Below are 19,052 nucleotides of genomic sequence, written 5' to 3'. Positions count from 1 at the left end.
TGACATTTGTGATATGAAATTCAAGTAAAAGTAAAGGAATAAGCAGCTAAAGTGCTTTGTGTGTTGGGTTTTTTTTAAACCCAAGGTACGCAGGTAAGCCCAAGAATATAACAATGTCAGCTCATCGCCAATCTCACCCAGGTATACCATCATAAAAATTAATGCCTTCAGCAAAATTTTAGAGCAAAACAGCCAGTACATGTGAATTGTCCCCACATAGCATCATATCCATTTTGGTACCAAAAATGTGTATTTTTTTTCCCCTGCACATCATTCTGTTGGACTTGCAGAAAATAAAAGATATTGTAAAAAGCTGTTTCTCGGTTTTGTTCTTGCAGTTTAATTAATAACAGAAGTTTCTCCTTGCCTTATTTTTACATAATGAGGAAGCAAAAAAGCCACAAATCCATCTTTCCACCTTGTTTTTACAAAATACCATTAAAAGAATGCTATTAAAACAGTCAAACAATTAAGAAATTGCTAAGAGAAAGATACGTTAAGCTTCATGACATTGAGGCGAGTCAGAGAGACAGTAGTGGACATCTAAAGTTTTAAGAACTCAAAATACAGGTTGCCTGACTGAACCATCAGCTGATGAGTCTATCATCAGTCTAGCTCCAGCAGTCATGACTTCTCAGTGGCCGTCACTAACAGGTTCCAAAAATAGCTGATACATACCATGAGGCCTGGCAATTCCTGAACAGACACATACAAGAGAGAGCTAGATATAAAAGGCTGCCTTTAAATGTTGTCATGACATTGACATGAACATACTAAAATACTTTTGAAGTCATCTCCTTAATATTAAGTTGTGATTCTCTCTGATACAATTTATTTGACTACCTGACAACTTTTTGCTTCTCAACTGTCGGTAATGACAAGATGTGGTATTGAAAATATTCTTAAAATTAATACTAATAAGATTAATAATCTTATAATTCATGCATCTATTTAATATAGTAATAAAATTCTAATGCATACTTCCTGTTCATGTCGTAGCAGTTGGACAAAGAAAAACAATGTTTTAATTTAAGAGGATACTTTAAGGAACAGGGAGCTGTTGTTTGTTCTAAGGATACCTGATCCTGTCTGTACTTACATTCTGAGATGTGCCTTTGAAGACAAAAAATCTGGCAGTCACCTTACAGCTGGGACAAATACTTGAAAAACAAACAAACAACCCCCCAAACTGACAACCCTTTATCTTCCAACAGTCTCACTTTCCAGTCTGCTGAGCAGCTACCATCTGAGGGGAAGCACAGGTTCCCAACCCTTTCAAGTTAAGGGGCAAATTAAGTCTCACTATCAGGATTAGAAATATTTAGGCACTTCCAAAACTAGCCCCAGACATTTTCAAAAAGGGGCTTTTTGGATCTGAAGAAACTTCTGGGATTACTCTATGGCAGAGTGTGAAAAGAAACCAAGATAACTCCTTCTGGCCATTTACTCTGATCCGCCATCAAATTTACACGGACACACCAAAACTAATAAAATCAACCACCACCCTTCTTCCCATTGGGCCTGTGTAGGTCATAACAGAAGGACAGAGAAATAAGCATTTTTATTAACCTTATTCCTAAAAAGCCAAGTTATGCAATTTTTCTCTTCTGTATTTCTTCCACTTTGAGTTCACGAATAATTACACTTGCCCTTCCAAAAAGGCTCTGTTTAGATAGAGTCAGTAAAATGTGATTAAAAGATCAAGTTTAACTAAGTTTAGCCAAAGCATTGCATTTAACTATTAACTAAAAAATACTCTTGTGTTTCCACACTGCCCTTTCTCCAAAGATCCTATGCTACTTTCCCAAGTCTCACAGTAAACCTGCCAAGTAATACTTTATCCATTTTACAAGCTGGGCTGAAGAGTTCTGCTGCTCAAGACTGCAGAGCTATACCCCAACCCTTTCTAGGCCCCTCTGGAAGTTGTGTAGAACCTTAATGACTGCCAAGGTTCTAGTTCAATGTGTAGGTACAGTCCCTTACACCTGAGTCATAACTTAGTATCCAAGGGGTTTCTGCTTTATGAAGTCCTGTAATATAGACATACTCAAACAATGTTTTCAGAGAAACTAAAAAGAATTATTGCAGATTTGAAGTGCTGTCATGTCTTGTCATCCACAGAAGAAAGAGCTGATCTAGAGGCATGAATGTACATCCTTTTGAGATGTTATCCAGAGCATTTCAACAGTAACGCTAGCCTACTATGTCCAAATTTTCCAGGGTTTACTTGTTCAGTTTTTATTTTGCTATGTTTTAAGGCTAAGCACGGATACTTGGAATGAGATTATCATACCTAGTCAGTTGTATAAACTTTCTGAAATTTTTGCAATCTCATTATGGAGAGTTTCAAATCCATATAGTGCACCTGAATAGAGTCTCATAAAGCACCATGTGCTACGGAGTAACACCTGTTAACAGTTACATAAACCATACAGAAAGAACTGAGTTGACACACATTTCCCATATTTTTTTCTAGGGAAATGCAGTTCTTAAACTGATGGTCTTACTTTAAGAAAAATAAATTAAAAAGCATTAAAACCTCAATAAGAATAAACATTCATTGAGTCGCTGTCTCTCTCTGAGGAGGTTTACAGTTTCTTCTGGTTTTTAGGTATGTTGCTATTTAGAAAATAGCTCCTAATAACACGTCATCTTAGCTAGCCACAAAGCACCTCCAAAGAGTTAAATTACATACAAGAAAGAAGAAAACCCGTCTCTCAACTACAGTTATCTTCAGTTTAGTTAAAGAGACGAAACCGATTATCTGTGTTACTGATATCTTCTCAACACAAGTATCACAGGTTTTAGGTTCCACTGACAGAACCAGCACACAAAACTGAGTTTGAACTAAGCACGTGCCATTATGGATGTCAACGAAACAAGCTAATGCTTTGTGGCCACTTTTACACACTCCGATGCATGTTTTTGTTAAAAGACATTTTTAAGATGCTTATTAAAAAGTAAATATTCCTTATTACCAGAGGAAGGAATATTCATTCATTCATACAGATAAAACTGAGGTGTTCCATCCTGAACAGTATTACTTACCTATTTAATTTATAGAGTACCAAACACTACAGAATCCAGAGCTGAAACTACATCTACACAATTAGTTCTTCCAAGACTCATTATGTTTACAATGAACAAAATTCACGATAGCATATACAGGTTATAGAAAGCAGTTTGCAATCTCACTGAAATGTGCAACTTCACTTAATGCCCTTTTTCCCTTTCCATGACACTGGAATTGCTACTTTCCTTAAAAATATTTTCATTCCAGTCTGAAGGAATGTTACTTATAAATATCTTTAGCAGCACAGACCACAAGAGTAGGTCACCACCGCCACTACACGTGAGTAGCTGAAATAAGCTTACAAAGATCTTGGAAATCCTTTCAGTTTTTTCTTATTCAGAGATCTCAGAAGAACACTACATAACAATGAATATCTGCAGTGCTGAAATAGGAAGACTTTGCCAGGTGTTGTGGAATTAGCCTGAAATATGTAAATACAATTGACTTTTTTCCTTTTCACTAAAGATTCAGAATTGATCACTGAATTAGGAAATAGAAAGAATATCTGTTTGAAGAATAGAAAAAAATAACATGAAGACCAGCAAGTGTGCATTTCATATAACAGCATACTTTTGGTTCAAGTTACTCTCCAAGGGAAGTTATAAATAGGACAACCCACTACCATGCTTATACTATTGCAAACTTAGTTACCAAACATGCTTTTCACCTGCAGCAGTACTGGCCCACTGTAAGTGAGAGAACAAAGTCCATGTCCCAGTTCTGGCCTTTTTCCCTTTGGCTGCTGGGGCAGTGGGTGACGGAGGTGATAGTAACATGCTCAGCACCTGGAGGGAAAATTGCCGCATGTCCCACACCAATAATTATGAATCCTTAAATCTACTGGAGTCATTACAGAAAGCATGGCACTTTAATCCCTCGTTTAAATAAGCACAGCCACTTTGTAGATGTTTGGTTACTTTGCTCAGTTTCCACATCTAAAGACAAAAAACCCCTTGTAATAAGTTTTGAAATACAAATCCAATAATCATCATTGCCTTCTCTCAGTCTGTTGCAGCTCAGCAAGTCTTAACACAGCTCAGGGAGCATTGCACATACACACTTATTGTGATCATTTGACCCTTGTACAGCGAAAATTAAGAACATGGAATTCAAAAACACTTCAAAGCAAGAGATAAGAATGTGCTACCCTATCAATGTGTTAGGGGGTAAAGACACAGACAAACATACAGAACACCAATAATATTTTTTTGCTTACTTGGCTTTACTTGCTCTTCCTGTGCTATTCCAACATCATCAGAATCAGACAGTTCCTTTATGAAGTTGGAAGGAAACATGCCAGTCTTTCCATTGAGTATACCTTCCCACCAGCCCTCTTCCACCTGCATCAAGACAAAAAAAAAGGGGGGTTTTAACATAAGCAACACTTTACAGAGTTACATTATATAAATGATTTTCGGTGAAAATGACAGCAATGCTTTTGAGCAGAGTTTCTATTAATTTCAGGTATAAGAAGCACATGGCATAGGCTCTAAGCCAGAACGTATCACATTTTTGTTTTTTAAAAGACAAGAAAGATGCATGCATCCAACTGACAGCAGTCAGAAGCATGGACGAGCATTAAATAAAAGGATAAAAGAACAACTAGAGAGCACACGGAGTCCACATTTCAATTTTTATGGATATCAGTTCAATCACTAAATTTTCAGAGCACCTTGTACTCCTATTCCTGACCATCTTTTCAATGGATGTGATGTGCAGATTTGTAAGAGTTTAAATTCCCTAAGTAATCAATGGCAAAACAGAAATGCTTGCAAAGGGCTATTCAGAGAATCTAAACTGAGTATCATAATGTAAATCACGTGAATATTCCTGCCTTCCCCATCAAAACCAGAAATTCTCTATTTTAAAAATTAAGAATGTTGCTACATCATTAATGTGTTAACGGAAGAAATCTACAGAGAACAAAGAACAGTACTAATGCCGTATTTGACTCTTGATTTACAAAGAACTACTGAAATACATAATAAAGATGCAGTCAGAAGGCGGAGAGACACTTCTAGCCCAATCCCAAGGGAAAAATATCACTTAAAAATGACAAATTTCCTCCTGTATAACCCATTCAGGATTGAATGGCAGTGTCAAGCAGTGAAATGACAGTCCTTAGAAACCAGATGCCTTTGGGTTATAATAGGACAGCAGGAAATTACTTATTATATGCATCAGCTAAACACACCCTTGACAGATAAATGTTTTTCATCTGTCAAACACTGTTCATTCATCAAAAAAATGACAGAGGAGAACAGTGACAGCCTGTGTCACATCAGTCTCCAGTAATGTTTGACCCACCTCTTTCCAAGCCCCCAACAAAAATTATGAAAAGAGGAAGTTAACTTTACAAGTTGAGAAAGGTCGTATTTACTGTTAAAAAAACCAATCCTACATCTTAACTGGTACTATTTAATTATTATAGAAAAATAGCCTGTTTCATATCACTTATGTGTGAAAACCTCAAGGTCTTAGAAAACAAATCTCTTAATAATAGAAGCAAATATTTCCTCACACTATAGAGAAATGGTTGAATTTTTTTCAACTTGGCTACCTGTACAATTTTACCACAAAGAAAATTGTTGTTATTTCAGAAGTGTTTCACAGAATCACAGAATGTCAGGGATTGGAAGGGACCGCAAAGGACCATCTAGTCCAATCCCCTGCCGGAGCAGGACCACCTAGATCAGATCACACAAGAACGCGTCCAGGCGAGTTCTGAACATCTCCAGAGAAGGACACAAGTTTCCTGTGCTTTCTCTTAATCTTCAATTATTTTGGCACATTTTTTCTTCCTCTGGGTTGATTTTTTGTTTTAATTTGAAAGCAGTTCAGACCAGCACAGCTACTTTCATTTAATCTCAGTACCTGTCCATGACAAAACTTCCCCCCGCAATGCATCAGTAGTATTAGTGAGGTCAAGCACAATTCTGGGAATAATGGCTATTATTTTGCTGCTACTTCAGAGAACAGAATACATACAAATTACTCAATCACTTCAGTCGGGTGCAGGTTTTCTGCATTATAGTATCAGTGTTTCTAAAAGGTAGCACTTGCTATTCTTCTCCCCAGACAAATTAAAAACCATGTGGAAAACTGAAACTGCATGACACACAACATTTAGTAGACTCCACAAATTAGATCTCTAAATACCCATATATATAGAAAATACACAACATGGCTAAGACTCTTTGAGCTAAAAAATATTTCAATTTTTCTAATGCAGTACTCCCAGATGGCTGTATTGATTAGAGCTAAACATTAAACTGTAACTGCATTAGCTGATTGACCAAAAGATTAAGCACAGGGGAATTACACAGTTCCCAAGATCCCTGCTTTGCAAGATGCTGAGATTACTTCACAGAAATAAGGTAACCAATATCACTCAGTTCCATCTTTCCCTCAAGTAATTTTCACCTGCTTACTTCTTCCAGGGTAACACTTCATAGTTTTCTTTGGTTAACGTTAGCACTCTTTATGTGGTGTGTTTATGTACCAATCTGTATGTATGTGTATAGAAATACAAATATACAAAAATCTTTAGACAGGCAAATCTAAATTGGATGTGAATATACTCACTGCTTTCAGTAGCTTATTATAATTTTTCCAGCTGATACAAGAATGAATTATCTGAAAATACCATGTCATATTCAATAATTTTACAAATTCAGAAAAATCTAAAGTAAAATCCAGATTTCTTCCACAAGAAAACGCAGAATCATGTTAACAAGACATCAGAGGTTCAGGTCAAACTGGGCCTCCTAAAGATTTATTAGGAAATTTTCATTAAAATCTTTAAGTATTTTTAAATACTATAGCTACATGCTACATACCTTTAAGCCTCAGAACACACCACTAGAGATTAATCCATACAATAAAGAAGACACTAAAACACCCCCAGGATTTAGTTATCCCAAACAGGGGCAATCCATTACCATATGGTTTGAAACACCGCAATAATTCCCAGCCATTAAACCTTACAAATGAAAATCCATTATTCATGGGGGTAATCCATTTGGAGGTATGAGCACTCAATTAAATTTGTTACTATACCATTATAACCAAGTGCTTTCAGAATTTATACATCTAGGTACTGATTTATGCCCAGTATTCATGTGCTAAACCAAACAATCTAAAAAGAGGAGGATTTCATTCAGTAGTCTGTGTCTCTACTCTGGAAAAGTTCTACTATTCATAATATCCTACGTATCAATTGTAAGTTCAGCCTAAAAATGAAGTTTTTGTTTTTAAGTTAGAAGAAGAATCTTTCTAATCTGCCAAATGTAAGTGGCTACAGCTAGAGGTATTTTTAAGACATGTTTCAGTGTGTTATATCTGTTCACTGCCTTTCGGAGAGGTATGGTGCGTCCTCATCCTGCCAAGCTCCTAGGCTGCCAGTACTGCTGTCACACCACATCTGAAGGGCAAAAACATACTGAGAAGTGACTGAAGATACTTCATTACTCTGCTTCATACATTTAGGGAGGTAACAACTCATGCACCCAACTGCAACTCAGTCAATGCCATGCGTGATGCAGGGACAGATGCAATAGCAGACAGCTAGATGCAGTCCAACACCTGGACGTGATTGAATGAGATACGAACAACAATATCACCAGAGAATAGTGCTTCACCTCTAGAGAAATGCATTCCATTAAGAAGCCTTGCCTTTGGGATTTAAAGGGAAATTTAATCTAGATAATAATTATGCAACATTTAAATGTTCTTCCAATATCATTGGGCTTTGGGTTTTTTTTTACATTTTCAATGAAGAAAGAAGACTTGTATTTTGGTTTTAATTCAGTTACTCAATCAGTAGAACCCTTTCTGATGTAAATGAGAGGTTTGGAAATGATAAACTAAATACAGATGAAAATAATCCAAAATATACTGCTTAACTTTGTTAGAAAGTGTTTAATCAAATAGTGAGATCCCAGCACACAGTAACAACCCAGACTAGAAAGACAGTAAGAGGTTGTAATACTTAATTTTACTACACATAATAATATAAACAATAAATAATAATGAAGTGCTCAAAATAGATACCATGGAAGTGGACAGACAAGAAAATAACACAGAGAATTACATGGGTGAGACATTCAGACACACAAACAAGAAGTTCTCAAAAGGGTATACAGATGCTAGGACATTAAGCTGCTTAGAAATCAACAAAAATTTATTGAAATCAGCCTGTTTCCATGTCTAAAGTACGAAAAAAAAAAGGCAAAAAGCAGTTCAAGTCTTCAGGCAAACATAATAGTTCAATTTCAAACTGGGAATGCAGTTTTATTGTGTAACTGTAAAGCAACCAAAGTCAACAAAATCACTTTAGCAGGTCACTAGGACTACAAGATTAAGATATTCCAAAAGCGAGGAAATGTTACTTTTTACGTTCATTAGGTTTTCTGTTCATGGCCAATACAATCTGCAATACCCCCCTTTAAAGAAAGAAGTGTCAGAGGGAGCATCAGCCTGACCTGCAGAGCAACAAACCTTGTTGCTACAAGCCTAGAAGCATCTTCACTTGAGGGAACTGGGCGGCCATCCCTGTAACTCCAGGACAGGACACCCACAAAGAGCAGGAAATGCTGAGGCCAGCTACCAGCAGCTGCTTGCCAGAACATCTAGGACTGTCACATCTGTTTGCTTACAGCTTGCTATATAATTAATAGGCTAAAACTGTTAAATGATTAAAATGTTCGGCTCTTTGGAATCACTGATCTAAAGAGTATTTCCAATAAAATCCTGTATCTGCCTGTTCCACAAGCTTTTCTGCAACCTGTAGTTTTGTCTATTAGACTGACAGACTACTTACAGCTCAGCTAGGGCAGAGGAGGGAGGCTTTTGAGTCAGGAAAGGTTTCAGATGGAAGAAAGTCTCCCTGGATCACAACAGAGTCTTTCTGGGCTGTCGAAACTAAAACACAGTCCCAGGAATAAAAGCAATGCCAGAGGCAGGCAACGGGAAAGAGATAAGCCCAAGGTCAACAAATTTTATTTTGCTCAGAGACAACTAGAGCGCAGAAAGCAAAGGAAAAAACTCCCTTATTTTATAAACTGTAATGGAGGATCTTGAGCTTGAAACAGAAAAGCAATCGTCTGTTGAAAGGAAATTAAAAACATAGATTCCCAAGAGGCAAAATACACAAATCATATTCACTGCCAATGGGAAAAGAAATTTTGGAAACAGGACCTCAGCAGGAGATGGTGCCTACAGTGCCACTTGATGGTTTACTCTGGGAGTGCACTCAGAGAGAGCCATACCCATGAGACGTCAACCAGCCCTTGGGCTTCTGCTACAGCACATCTGGAAGCTGTTTGATAACTCTGGTGCAGAAGGGAAGAATTAAAAACTGCACAAGTACCTTGTATTAAGGGATCTTTCCAGCTTCAGAGTTCTTTATTTTACAATGTCAAAATGTGCTTTGGGATTTTTTCTTTTTTTTTTTTTTTTCTTTGTGGTTTAGGTTTTCAGGGTTTTTTTTAACATCATCTTCTAAGTAAGAATCTGAGGGATACAGAAAGCAATCACATAGAACTGGAATGACTCTATAAAGAGTTAGAGGTATTCACACCCTTATTTCCACAAAAAAAGTCTCCTACCACATGAACTAACTGAACAAGCAGTAATCATAGAAGTCCTTGTGAACCACCTGTTGGAAGAGGATGAGGGAAACTGCCTTACCACAGCATTCGTAGAAAAGTAACTGAGGGACGTGGAACCCCAGCATTCATTCCCAGATGTTTTCTTGCAGTATTATACAGTTCTGTACTTGTGGCACGGACCATCCCCTTGCCACTATTAAATATTCCCGTTTCAACTCTACAGCTGTCAAAATAAGTTACTGTAAGGAAAATCCAGCTCAATTGCCAGTGTTTATCCTGTTCTTGGAAATAGGTTGAACCACTTTATCTCATAACAACAACAACAACAAAACCCCACCAACGTTTCCCAAAAGGAGCAGCAGATTTGTAAAAATTGAGTCTGCATTTTTATAATTTTCAATTAGTTACTTGTAGGATTTGACCATGTAATATACGGTAATGTTAACTAAAAGTCAAAGAATAAGTTCAGTGGTATTACAGCATGTCCCAGTCAAAGACTTAGTTGTGAGCTTAACTCCGTGAACTACACATTGCCAAAGAGCTGACTTCTCAAGCAGGATGAGGCCACAAGGTATATAGCAGCACGACAACAGACTAATCCAAATGAAAGCAGGCTCAGAATTGTCAAATGACATGCCAAATGTCCTTACTCTGATGCTACAGGTTAATTGTCTGGCATCCCGTGAAAGTCTAAGGGTGAAATATAATTGGAATTCAGATATTTGCATTTAATAAGACAATTAGTTACAGTTGTATTTTGGGACAACTGTAATTAGAGTTCTAGCTAATGAGCTAGGAAAATGACAAGCAAAAAGCTATCAATCACACACTAAAAGTGAACGTAAACAATGATGAAAACGCTTCTCTTGTTAGTTTCAAATGTACTTTTAATTTAAGTCTTAATTAATGTCTCATGGGTATCCGTGTCTCAGTAGTTATGGAAACCTCTAGTTTAACAACAAGCATTTTATCTATTGTGATGAATGTTTGATCTTATTATAATTAATTTCTAACTATTTAGAACAAATAGAAAGGAATTGTGAATTCCGAACACAAAGAACCTCCAAGGACATCTATCTGGTGACAAGCCTAGCATCTCAAAAGTCACACTTGCTATTGCTGTTGTTTCAATCCACTGCACAGCCCTAAACCACTTCTGCCACAACAGGAATTTCCAATAGTATCTACCACTACCACAGACATGAAAACCCTTTAAAAAAGTATCTTATCCAATCCGTTGGCACCAGGAAGACGGACCTGGGGCAGCTTTAGATGCTACTACACCTCAGGGGTTGGTTAGCACCCTGAAGCAGAGGTGGAAGAAGGGAAGACCTCCTCATCCTCAGCATGTCATCATGTGATACCAGTGTAATCCATTTTCACTGGGTGTCCCAGGAGACATGCTTTGGCACTGATAGAGGCAGCTGAGGAAAAGACTAGCATTCTCTTCTGCCAACTCTTTGCTGGAGGCAGTGACATTCAACGGGTTTGAGGAGAAGCAGAACCTATTTCTTGAAGCACGAAGCCAAATTAGCACAGTACAACAGGAACCAGCTTTTCTTTGCGACAAGAAAAGTTCAATGAGTTCTCAACCATTCGTGGCATTTTAAACACATTTTTTGCTAAATACCTGCATAATGATATGTAGCCAGTATTTTGATCTAAACAATATCCTTTTTAGCTTGCCGGAAGTGAATTAGGAATCGATCTATTTTCCACTACACAGAAATCCACAGGGATTTGAAAATATTAATCTAAGTAAATTTAAAACCAATTAATTCAACTGATACAACTTTCTTAGGAGGATAAAATAAAATACTACCTGTGGGAATCTGAGACCTTCTACTCATGAATAAAATATGGGGTAAGAGAAAGAAGCAAGTGGAAATGAAAAGTGAATGACCATTAAGGTTCCAATTACCCACTGAACCACTGTAAATAACACTGAAGATGCTATCATCCAGCTTTTCGTCTTGAGTAATGGTAAACAAAACTGACATTTTGCAAGACTTGTTTCCAATAGTCACCTATGTGGGAGGTTTTTTTTCTGCTGTTTTGGTTTTTTTTTTTTGTACAATAACACAGCATGATTTTGGCCCTTCCAAAAAAATCTCCATTTTCACAACTGAGGAAGCTATATTATTAAAATAATAAGTCTCTCACATCAAACATTTATCATTTGAAATAAGGAGCATCATATAACAACATAAACACTGTGAATCCTATTTCAATGCAATGACTATGCAGCGTTACCTACAAGCAGAAGGGTAAACCATGAAATCAGTATATCCGTTGGTGAAGCTTTCTACATCAAATAAAGTTCCTGTTTCATAAGAAAAATTCTGCCCTACTTTGTTGAGAATTAACACTACTATGATAAGGGCAGACGAGGAAGTAACAACAGCAAATGTTTGACATCAACTGCTTGGTATCAACCATGATGAAAAATAAAGATCACATCTCGACACTTCCTGTGGTGCTGAGAATTCTTTCTAAATTCTTTTATTTTTCCTCTTCCATCAGCTGATCTAGTTCCACCCAGAAGAGTCAAACAATATCCTGGATCGCATGAATGCACCAGATGATGCCTGAGGCACATCTTATGTTTCAGTAGCTGACAGAACAGGGTATTTCGTGAGGTCAAAGTGGGCGCAGCCTCACCTGTGTCAGCTCTTCTTCTTTGGCATTTACTTACGGCCAGCAGTTCAAGCTAGCCATGAGCAATCTCCTTTCACACTACAGTAAAACTAATTCCAGTAGGACATTCTTTAGGACTGCCAACCAAAAAAGCAGCTCTAGAAAATATATTTTCTTAAACTTTAGAATCAGCAAGTTGTCAATGCTTTCTTCAACAGTAGCAATTCAAGGTACAATTATGAGTTTAAGATTACGACGTCTGCAATCGGCAATCCAAGTGGGTTAAAATACATGCTCTTAATTATAAGCACACACACATGCAAGTACAGGAATGCTTCACTTTTACAGTTCTACGTCTTTGAATTTTAATGGAAACATTTTCAGTCTCCTTTGGATTTAAATAAATCTGTTATTTAAAATTAAGTTGTTCAAATTTATAAGGAGACAAGAAATGCATTTCATAAGAGAAGTCTAGTGTCTCATCTAAATTATTTAATCGTACAATTCATTTGGTAGAGTTAATTTGCTGGCTGGATATTAGGAAGGGATTTTATTCCATCGCTTTACTCTTGAAAGACACAGACTTAGAAGTTTTAAGTAGGGCAACTGACAGAAGATATTTGTGTGGCCACGTGAGGTCAAATATACTTCAAATGGCTACCATGAAACTTATCAAAATATTCGGTTTACGTTGTCTTCAAAATATGCTCTTAAATATCTTACAGCCTTGACATCCTCCATTACAATTCTGCTCACAGACAGAATAAGGTTAGTTAAGTGGCACATCGTGTCTGATTCCAGGAAGAACGATGTGCAGAGCTGGCGTGCACAGCTAGGTTAAAAGAAAACCAGTGATCACTAAGCTTCTTACATTCAAATGTGAGAATTTAATCTTTCGTAAGAAAACGCTGGATGTCATATAGATTGCAGTAGAATTTATATTCTTTTAGAACTAATTTCCTAAGTGACAGATGCAAGAAAAAGGAAACTAATCATATATCCTTGGCAAGAAAAATAAATGTTGACTTATTAGCTGCTGAGTCACAGGGACAAAAATCCTACAAATGAATGATACAAACTGAAACACACCTTTTATTGGCTGCTTGAAGAGATGAAGGTCTTGGATCTTTTTAAAGCTAAGTAAATAAAGACTAAATGAGTTTGAACGCATTCTACTTAAAAGATTCATGTCGGCATTCTGACTTCTGGTCTTCATGCTATTAAGCTCAAGAAGGTATTTCTAAAATCTCTAATGGAAAAAAACTGAAGGTATTGGGAGTGAAGAGCATTCCTTGATCCTGCAACCAGGTTGGCCCATGCAAAGAAAATTTCTGTATCTCTGTGCAAGCTTTTGTAACTTGTTCCCAGTCCTTCTAAGAGATGTGCATTAATTTTCCACATCCATTTCCACCCAAAATAAGTGCATCTTGAGTCTCTAAAGAATTTGTTGGTTGTTTTGGGGGTTTTTTGTCTTTTTTTTTTTAAACTGATTAGACTTAATAGAAATTGTTAAAATTTGCAGGTAAAGATGACAAAAGGTGAACGTCATAACTGAACTCGAGAGGGCTGCAAGTAAATTTCTTACATGTGTTTAACTCTGTAAAGATAATTCTTCCCTGTGGCTGACTTACTAAAATTGGGAAAAGCTTCTTCTGCTATAATCTTGGTGCTTCAGAGACATAAACTCAATAGCCCTGTAGCACAAACTTTGAGCTTTTTCCCTGAACAGAACTCAGAAGTGTCAACTGATCAAGTACAACCAGCAGAAGTGCTACAGGGAAAAAAAACCCTCATGGAATCCATAAGCAAACAACCACATCCCCTCACCTCCAACAGTAACCCAAATCAGACACATCAGTATATCAGAAAAGAAAAATGTCTGGTTTAAATTATGTCTTAAAATACAGTGCATCTAAGAGCCTAGCATGCACAAGATAACGTCAGAATTGCATGTGTCTTTCCATTAAAGATCTGCTCACCTCTCCCACAACTTCAATGATGTCACCGACTTTTAATTCCAGTTCATCTTCATTTTGAGGCATATAACTGAAAGCCACCTGACATCTTCTTCTTCTGTTTCTCTCTCCTGGTGGAAATGAAGGAAACAGGGAAATTGTAAAATGAAAACAAAATTCCATGTCCAACACAAGCCAGGGGAAATGATTAAGGATGAAATACTATTCTTTGAGCACTATTAAAAGAATCTGAATGTTTGCAATGCTTAGCATGTCTGACTAGAATGAATTTACAAAAACAGGATGGAGAAAAGATTTCTGGTGCATATTATTTCTTTCAAATATTTTTAAAATTCAAAGTAATTAATAAATGAAAGTAAAATGTAGGGATTTTTTCATTTCTGTAATACTATTGAATAGCCAAAATTTAACCAATAGATTATGCTTCCTAGTGACAGGAGAGACAAACTTTACCCAGAGGATTTTTCCAGGTGTATTTGCTACAACTTCTCTTCTAGGCTAATGCTCTGTACACATGGTGTAGGCAAATCCAGAAATTGGAGGGATAAGGAAAGGATCCAAAACCTTGCAGCTTTTGCTCATATGGAAATAAGCTCTCAACTGATTATTTTGTCCTGTATTTTTTTCTCCATAATTCTTTCACAGGTGTACAAATATCTCACTAATCTTTTTTTAATATATATTCTTTTACATATATATACATACACATACAGATATAAATGTATGTACGTATATGTATGTATACGCACATATTTTTAAGGTATATATTTAGGTACTAATACCAGATTAAATAAAATAGAAGGAAAACCCATCCAAAAGGACCCCCAAAGCTAGATGTGTCCTTAGGTTAGTGCGGTTAAGACAGGCTAATTTTGATAATCAACCAACTACTGGAAATGATGTTACCAGCCATCTTTCTCTTCAGCTTGGATGGCCAGGCTCCCATGAGAAGCTGGTATGGGGGTGCATCTTTGAATGCATGACGGGAGAGAGGCTTGAATTCAGAGCTCTGAATAAGAGTAAGACCCCTTACTTGACCCTTCTGCCATCACAGTTTTAAGATGGACAGATAAATGAAAAGATTCAGTTCCAGAGCTTTGTTTGCCAGATTCGTTGGCTTACATACAATTATACTCGTATGATCTGCAGCAGAGCAGTAAGATAACTTCCCTAAATTATGTTGTCGAAGCTTGTTGTTCAGCCTTTATCAGCTGAAGGACAACTTTCTGACATGAATCATGACCATGCTGGAATGTGGTGCAGGAAGAGAAGGTAGCAGGGGAGAAATCTTTCAGAATGCAAGATTCACTGATTACTCCCTCTTCTCTAGAAGATGTGCAATGTGTAAACGGTACTATTTCACATTATTTATATATATGCATCCATACAAACATATATATATACACACTCTACATAAGTAAATGTATTTTCTCTTATGCTACTTCTCTTAACTGTTAAGCCTGCTCAATACACACCAAAATCAGTTGTGTAAACACTGTCCAAGAATGGCCTTAATCTGACATTAAATTACAGAAACAGATCTTATGGTCAGTCTATTATTTCCCCTACAACATTTCTTGATAATCCTGCTCCAGGGCGAACAGTAATAAAAAGTTACGGAACTTAACTGTAAGTTAAACTGTAAGTTTACTGAAATTAGAGAAAGAAGGAAGAAGGGAAGCCATTGAATTTGGCTTTCTGACAATATTTTTCACAGCCATTGCAATCCTGCGTGAGTGGTAGCTTTTTGAATGTTAAAATTAATACCTTAATGCAATGTAACCAAACTCACTCAAATTGGCTCTTTTTTCCACCTACAGATGACTGTTTGTTCTTCTAAAATGGTCCTAAATTGACAGCTTTAAGCAGCTGCATTCAAAATAACTTAAGTGTAATAAATACCTTCCATATTGAGTGCTTCTTGCATTGTACAAAAGAGGCTGGCCATTTTCCCTAAAGATAACATTCCCACTATGATTTCTAACATCAAGCAGCAACTGATATGCTGATGTTGCCTAATGTGACAGATGTCAGTTGCCACTCTATTTATAAATAATCAATATTGAGTGACACTTGGAGAATATTTTTGAGATTGCTAAGAGAGTGAGAAATAAACAGAGTTCTGGATTTTAATAATGGAACTGTATGAATCCTTCCTCCTTGCACCCCATAAAGCTTTTATTACTGTCTAGAAAATCTAGTGAAAGTCTGCATTTATCTCCATTAGTCTCGTCGTTGTCTCACTGCCTTCTCTCTCCTCCCAAATCTTTCTGCAAAGAAATACGTAAGTAGGAAGCCAACAAGAAGCATGGACTCTATGTACCAACTAGTACCTCTCCCTGGTCTAAGGCAAGACAACAGATCCAGCAGCAATTCACTTTGGTTTTGAGGAGAAGGTGCTGCTGGACCCCATATGCATGCTAATGTTAGGAGCACTTGAGCAGAGCACGAGTTGTCTGAAGAACTCTACAGCCAAGGGGATTCTGTTTTTTCTTACACTAAAGCAACCTGGGTAATACAGCAGTATGAATTTTCTAAGAAAATAACTGGTAGGAAAAGAAGTCATAGTAACCAAGCCAGGCATATACAAAAACCGCTAGTAAATAAAAACTCTGGTTTCACAAATGCAAAACTCCCATCCTAGCATCACCAATTTTTTTTCTGTTTCTTAACTAGCACAAAGTCTCTGAAGGCAGCGTGGTCAGGAAGCAGAAACATGAACTGGGACAACTAACAAGCAGTTTAGACAGAAACATTGAAGTCTTGGTCTTTTCTCATCGTTTCCACTTTTGCTAATATTGCCACTTATTGCAGAGTATTATTACAGTCTATGCTTTAACTGCTAGTCTTCTGAGATCTAAATGGCACACTCACTTTAAAATGTAATTAATTTGACTGAGTGATATAAAGTTAATTTTACAACCTATAGGGCAGCAGTTCTGCAATGAAGACTGCAGATACGTTCTAATATAATCGATTTTTTTTGTTACCTGTAAATTGATGAAGAAAATATTTTGCAGGCCTTTTTTTTAATTATTTTTCTCCACACTTGAGCATAAACTCAGTTACTTGCAAGTTAAAAGTTATTGTGTAATGAAAAAGCAGGTAATAAACCCAGTACTTTAAAATCAGGAAAGGTGTGCTGCTGAAAAATCCTCACTGGGTTTTGAAAGGCTTAAAGGAATTTAAAATAAAACAGGATCAGTGAACTTTTACCGTCCCATGTACAATAATTTGTAGCAAGTAACCTGCTGCAGGCAACACCACACAGTGCTCTGCCTGCTGGTTGCAGTTGCAGGCTTTTTCATCTTCTGTAGCTGTGCCACAACATCAGAATTGTTTTGAAGGCAAAATGCCTGTGAGCTGCAGGTCAGGAACTAGCTGAGCTACGTGGTATACAGAACAAGCTATCATACAGAAATAACATCACTCACCCCTGTGAAAAACACTGGCTTCCATTTACATAGCTACAATAAACCTCGAGGAAAAAAAAAACATTCACATGCCTAGTTTATGCAGTCAGTTCCTAAGGCAAACCAGGCAGTTACAGAGAATTTGCTGTGCGTGTAGAGGGGTCTGACACACCAGAGACTGCCAAGCATATTGCATCTGAAGCGATGGCACCAAGACCTCAACAACTGTGCCACAGAGCGTGCCTGACTCTGCTCCACTCCTTGTGAAGGCTGTGTCGAAGGCACTGAACCCTTACAAAGTGTCTGCAGACCTAGCAAGAGAGGAAAGAAAATGGACCTTGCATGCATTGCAAAAGGTTTCACGTCACGATGCACCTTAAGAGCAATGCTGGCTGCCTCTGTATTTGCAGCAGCTGTTGACTGCCAACCCCCACCCATCAACCTGAGGCTACTGTTCCCTCTTCCCTGAGAGGCAAACTGCTTCCCTGATCATTCCCCAAACACTTTCGCAAAACTTGGTAACTTAGTAGTGTAAACAACGGAGCTTTGCTAAACCAGTTCCTTTTGGTCTTTATCCTAAGATTCACCTATCTCATGTTGGTGTCCCTGAGTCGGATGCGTAAATCTGAGCCTATCACTCAAGAGTGGAGAGAACCTAATACCTCCAGAGGGTATCCAGTGTCACTGTAAAATAGACAACTACAATATATCAGACAAACGAGTCTCTGGCGGTGTCTTTTTCTAGATCAGACCTCAACATCCAACTTTAAAAGGTCTAAAGTTAGGTCAAATGGGAAAAGGAATGAACATATATTTAGAAACTTGAAACAAACAAACAAATCTTCGAGAGCACAAATCTAACGTGTTCCAAAGTGGTGTTTGATCAGATTGATGTGGTTGTATAAGACATCAGGAGACCATAAAGAGGCTTCCCTCCAGCTGTACACATGCAAGAGAGAGCATGATTTCTAGACATTTAAACAGCCCTTTGACATTAGCAACGAAGACCAAAAAAGAGGCAAAGACAAAGCATTGGCATTCAATGCTTACCTTCGTAAGGGCACCAAAAGCTGAGGCAACACTACACAAGAAGTCACACTGATACATGCTGCAATCAGACCCAGGGAAGGTCACAAACTGACAACATGGCATTAGAATAAAAGTGTGGCGGTAGCAGAATAGATAGGAAGTAAACTGTTTCAAAACGAACCGGAATTTTCAAATCCAAGCTACTTTTTTTAAACTTAAAACCTCTGTCATGAACAGATGTTTATATAAATGTGTGCATGTGTGAATGGTTTATACAGTAGTTTCTATCAAGCCTACTTTTCACTGATGCCAG

At 37.4% G+C, this 19,052-nt stretch overlaps 1 protein-coding gene across 1 annotated transcript in view; it reads right to left on the bottom strand.

Moving 5' to 3' along the window:
- SH3KBP1 (SH3 domain containing kinase binding protein 1) overlaps positions 1-19,052 on the bottom strand; it is a 206,379-nt gene that overhangs the window by 98,641 nt on the left and 88,686 nt on the right. The window contains exons 4-5 of the mRNA XM_086615520.1: positions 14,301-14,407; positions 4,290-4,413 (exon numbers count right to left, since the gene is read on the bottom strand). Of these exons, the coding sequence (XP_086471646.1) occupies positions 4,290-4,413; positions 14,301-14,407 (231 nt within the window). The remainder of the gene's footprint in view (positions 1-4,289; positions 4,414-14,300; positions 14,408-19,052) is intronic.

This window comes from Tauraco erythrolophus, chromosome 1, assembly GCF_009769465.1.
Source record: "Tauraco erythrolophus isolate bTauEry1 chromosome 1, bTauEry1.pri, whole genome shotgun sequence".
NCBI classification, from domain to species: Eukaryota; Metazoa; Chordata; class Aves; order Musophagiformes; family Musophagidae; genus Tauraco; species Tauraco erythrolophus.
This window is presented reverse-complemented; position numbering and strand designations above follow the sequence as displayed.